The 2,475-nt window shown below is 43.4% G+C and overlaps 1 protein-coding gene across 1 annotated transcript; it reads left to right on the top strand.

The window, feature by feature from the left end:
- Positions 1 to 948: 948 nt before the first annotated feature.
- LOC123782755 (olfactory receptor 10A2) lies at positions 949 to 1,902 on the top strand. Its single transcript, XM_045783062.2, has one exon. The coding sequence runs from the start codon at positions 949 to 951 to the stop codon at positions 1,900 to 1,902; it is 954 nt and encodes a 317-aa protein (XP_045639018.2).
- The last annotated feature ends 573 nt before the right edge of the window (positions 1,903 to 2,475 follow it).

Raw genomic sequence — 2,475 nt, 5'->3', positions numbered from 1 at the left:
GTATAAGGTATACAATGTGATGATTTGTTACGTGAATGTATTGTGAAATGATTACCGCATTAAAGTGAGTTAACATATCCTTCACCTCCCATAATTACCTTGTGTGTGTGTATGTGTGTGGGGTGAAGACATTTAATCTACTCTTTGCAACTTTCAAGTATATAATACAATATTGTTACCTACAACCACCATGCTGTATAATATATCCCTTATTTGTCTTATAACTGGAAATTTGTGCCCTTTAACCAACATCTCTCCACTTCCCCCACCTCCCAGGCCCTGACCACCATCAGTCCATTCTCTGTTTCCATGAGTTTGGCTCTTTCAGACACTACACATAAGTGAGATCATATAGTGCTTGTCTTTCTGTGTCTAATTTACATAGCTTAATGCCCTCGAGGTCCATCCAAGTTGTTTGCTGCAAATGGCAGGATTACCGCCTTTGTTATGGCTGAATAATATTCCTGTGTGTGTGTGTGTGTGTGTGTGTGTGTGTGTGTGACATTTTCTTTATCCATTCATCCACTGATGGATGTTTAGATTGTTTCCGTATCTTAGCTATGGTGAATAATGACACAATGAGCACGGGAGAGTAGATATCACTTAACCCCACCTCAAAGGTGTTAAGTGTGCAGCAGTAAATGGGTGTGGTAAATATGATCTGATTTGTTTTAGTAAATATGGTTTTAAAAAAAGCACAAAAAGATCATAAAAAAGAGTAACGGTAGGGAATGATGAACTATTACCCATTCCAGAGCTCAGGCTCTGGCCATTCTTCCTTGTGTCTTTATTCTTAGACAATACAAGGCCCTTCCTCTTCCAACTGAGATCTTGACCTTGCCTCTTCTCCTGACACTAAAAAAGAGTCTGAAAATCAAATCCAGAGTCTGACTCTTCCAATCAAGAATCTCTCTCCATGACCACAGCTGGGGATTCATTTGTACGTCTATGGCTGGAGGAAACTGGACAAGAGTTGAGGAGTTTATCCTCATGAGCTTCTCTTCCCTACCTACTGAAATACAGTCATTACTCTTCCTGACATTTCTAATCATCTACCTGGTCACCCTGATGGGAAACAGCCTCATCATTCTGGTTACCTTGGCTGACCCCATGCTGCACAGTCCCATGTACTTCTTCCTCAGGAACTTGTCCTTCTTAGAGATTGGCTTCAACCTAGTCATTGTGCCCAAGATGCTGGGGACCCTGCTTGCCTGGGACACAACCATCTCCTTCCTTGGCTGTGCCACACAGATGTATTTCTTCTTTTTCTTTGGAGTTGATGAATGCTTCCTCCTGGCCACCATGGCATATGACCGCTATGTAGCCATCTGCAGTCCCTTGCACTACCCAGTCATCATGAACCAAAGGACACGTGCCAAACTGGCTATTGCCTCCTGGTTTCCAGGCTTTCCCGTAGCTACTGTGCAGACCACGTGGCTCTTCAGCTTTCCATTCTGTGGCACCAACAAGGTGAATCACTTCTTCTGTGACAGCCCACCTGTACTGAGGCTGGTCTGTGCAGACACAGCACTGTTTGAGATCTATGCAATTGTTGGAACCATTCTTGTTGTCATGACACCCTGTTTGCTGATCCTGTGTTCCTATACTCACATTGCTGCTGCCATCCTTAAGATTCCATCAGCTAAGGGGAAGCATAAAGCCTTCTCTACCTGTTCCTCCCACCTCCTTGTTGTCTCCCTGTTCTATGTATCTTCAAGCCTCACCTACTTCCGGCCTAAATCCAATAATTCTCCTGAGAGCAAAAAGCTGCTGTCGTTATCCTACACTGTTGTGACTCCCATGTTGAACCCCATCATCTATAGCCTGAGAAATAATGAGGTGAAGAATGCCCTTGGCCGGACCTTCCGCAAGGCTTTAGGCCTTAGAAATGGCATCCCATAGACATTAAGAAGAATAAAGTGTACTGAATGGGGAGCAATCAATTTCCTATTTGGGATTCTTCTGCTCTCTTCCCTTCTCTGTTGGGATGAAACCCAGCTGCTGAAATGACTTTTGGGAAGCTCAGTGGAGGGAAAAGAGCACAGAAGTGGATAAGACCTATTGCTACCACATGGAAAACTCTTCTGCTCATTGTAGGCTTACATTATTTTTCTTCTTGGTACAATGGTATTTTTTTTATTATGATATGTTAGTCATCATACGGTATATCTTTACCTTTTGATGTAGTGTTCCATGATTCATTGTTTGCGTATAACACCCAGTGCTCCCCGCGATACGTGTCCTCCTTAATACCCTTTACCAGGCTAGCCCAACCCCCTACCCCCTTCCCCTCTAAAACCCTCAGTCTGTTTCCCAGAGTCCATCGTCTCTCATCGTTCATCTGCCCCTTTGTTTCCCCTCTCTTCATTTTTCCCTTCCTTCTCCTAACAATCTCCCTGCTGTTCCTTATATTCCACAAATAAGTGAAACCATATGATAATTGTCTTTCTCTGCTTGACTTATTTCACTTACCAT

This window comes from Ursus americanus, chromosome 16, assembly GCF_024610735.1.
Source record: "Ursus americanus isolate L20-20 chromosome 16, mUrsAme1.1.p, whole genome shotgun sequence".
Classification (NCBI taxonomy): Eukaryota; Metazoa; Chordata; class Mammalia; order Carnivora; family Ursidae; genus Ursus; species Ursus americanus.
This window is presented reverse-complemented; position numbering and strand designations above follow the sequence as displayed.

Bases quoted from the DNA above. Each gene is read 5' to 3' on its own strand.
- LOC123782755 (XM_045783062.2), top strand. From the start codon at position 949: ATGGCTGGAGGAAACTGGACAAGAGTTGAGGAGTTTATCCTCATGAGC.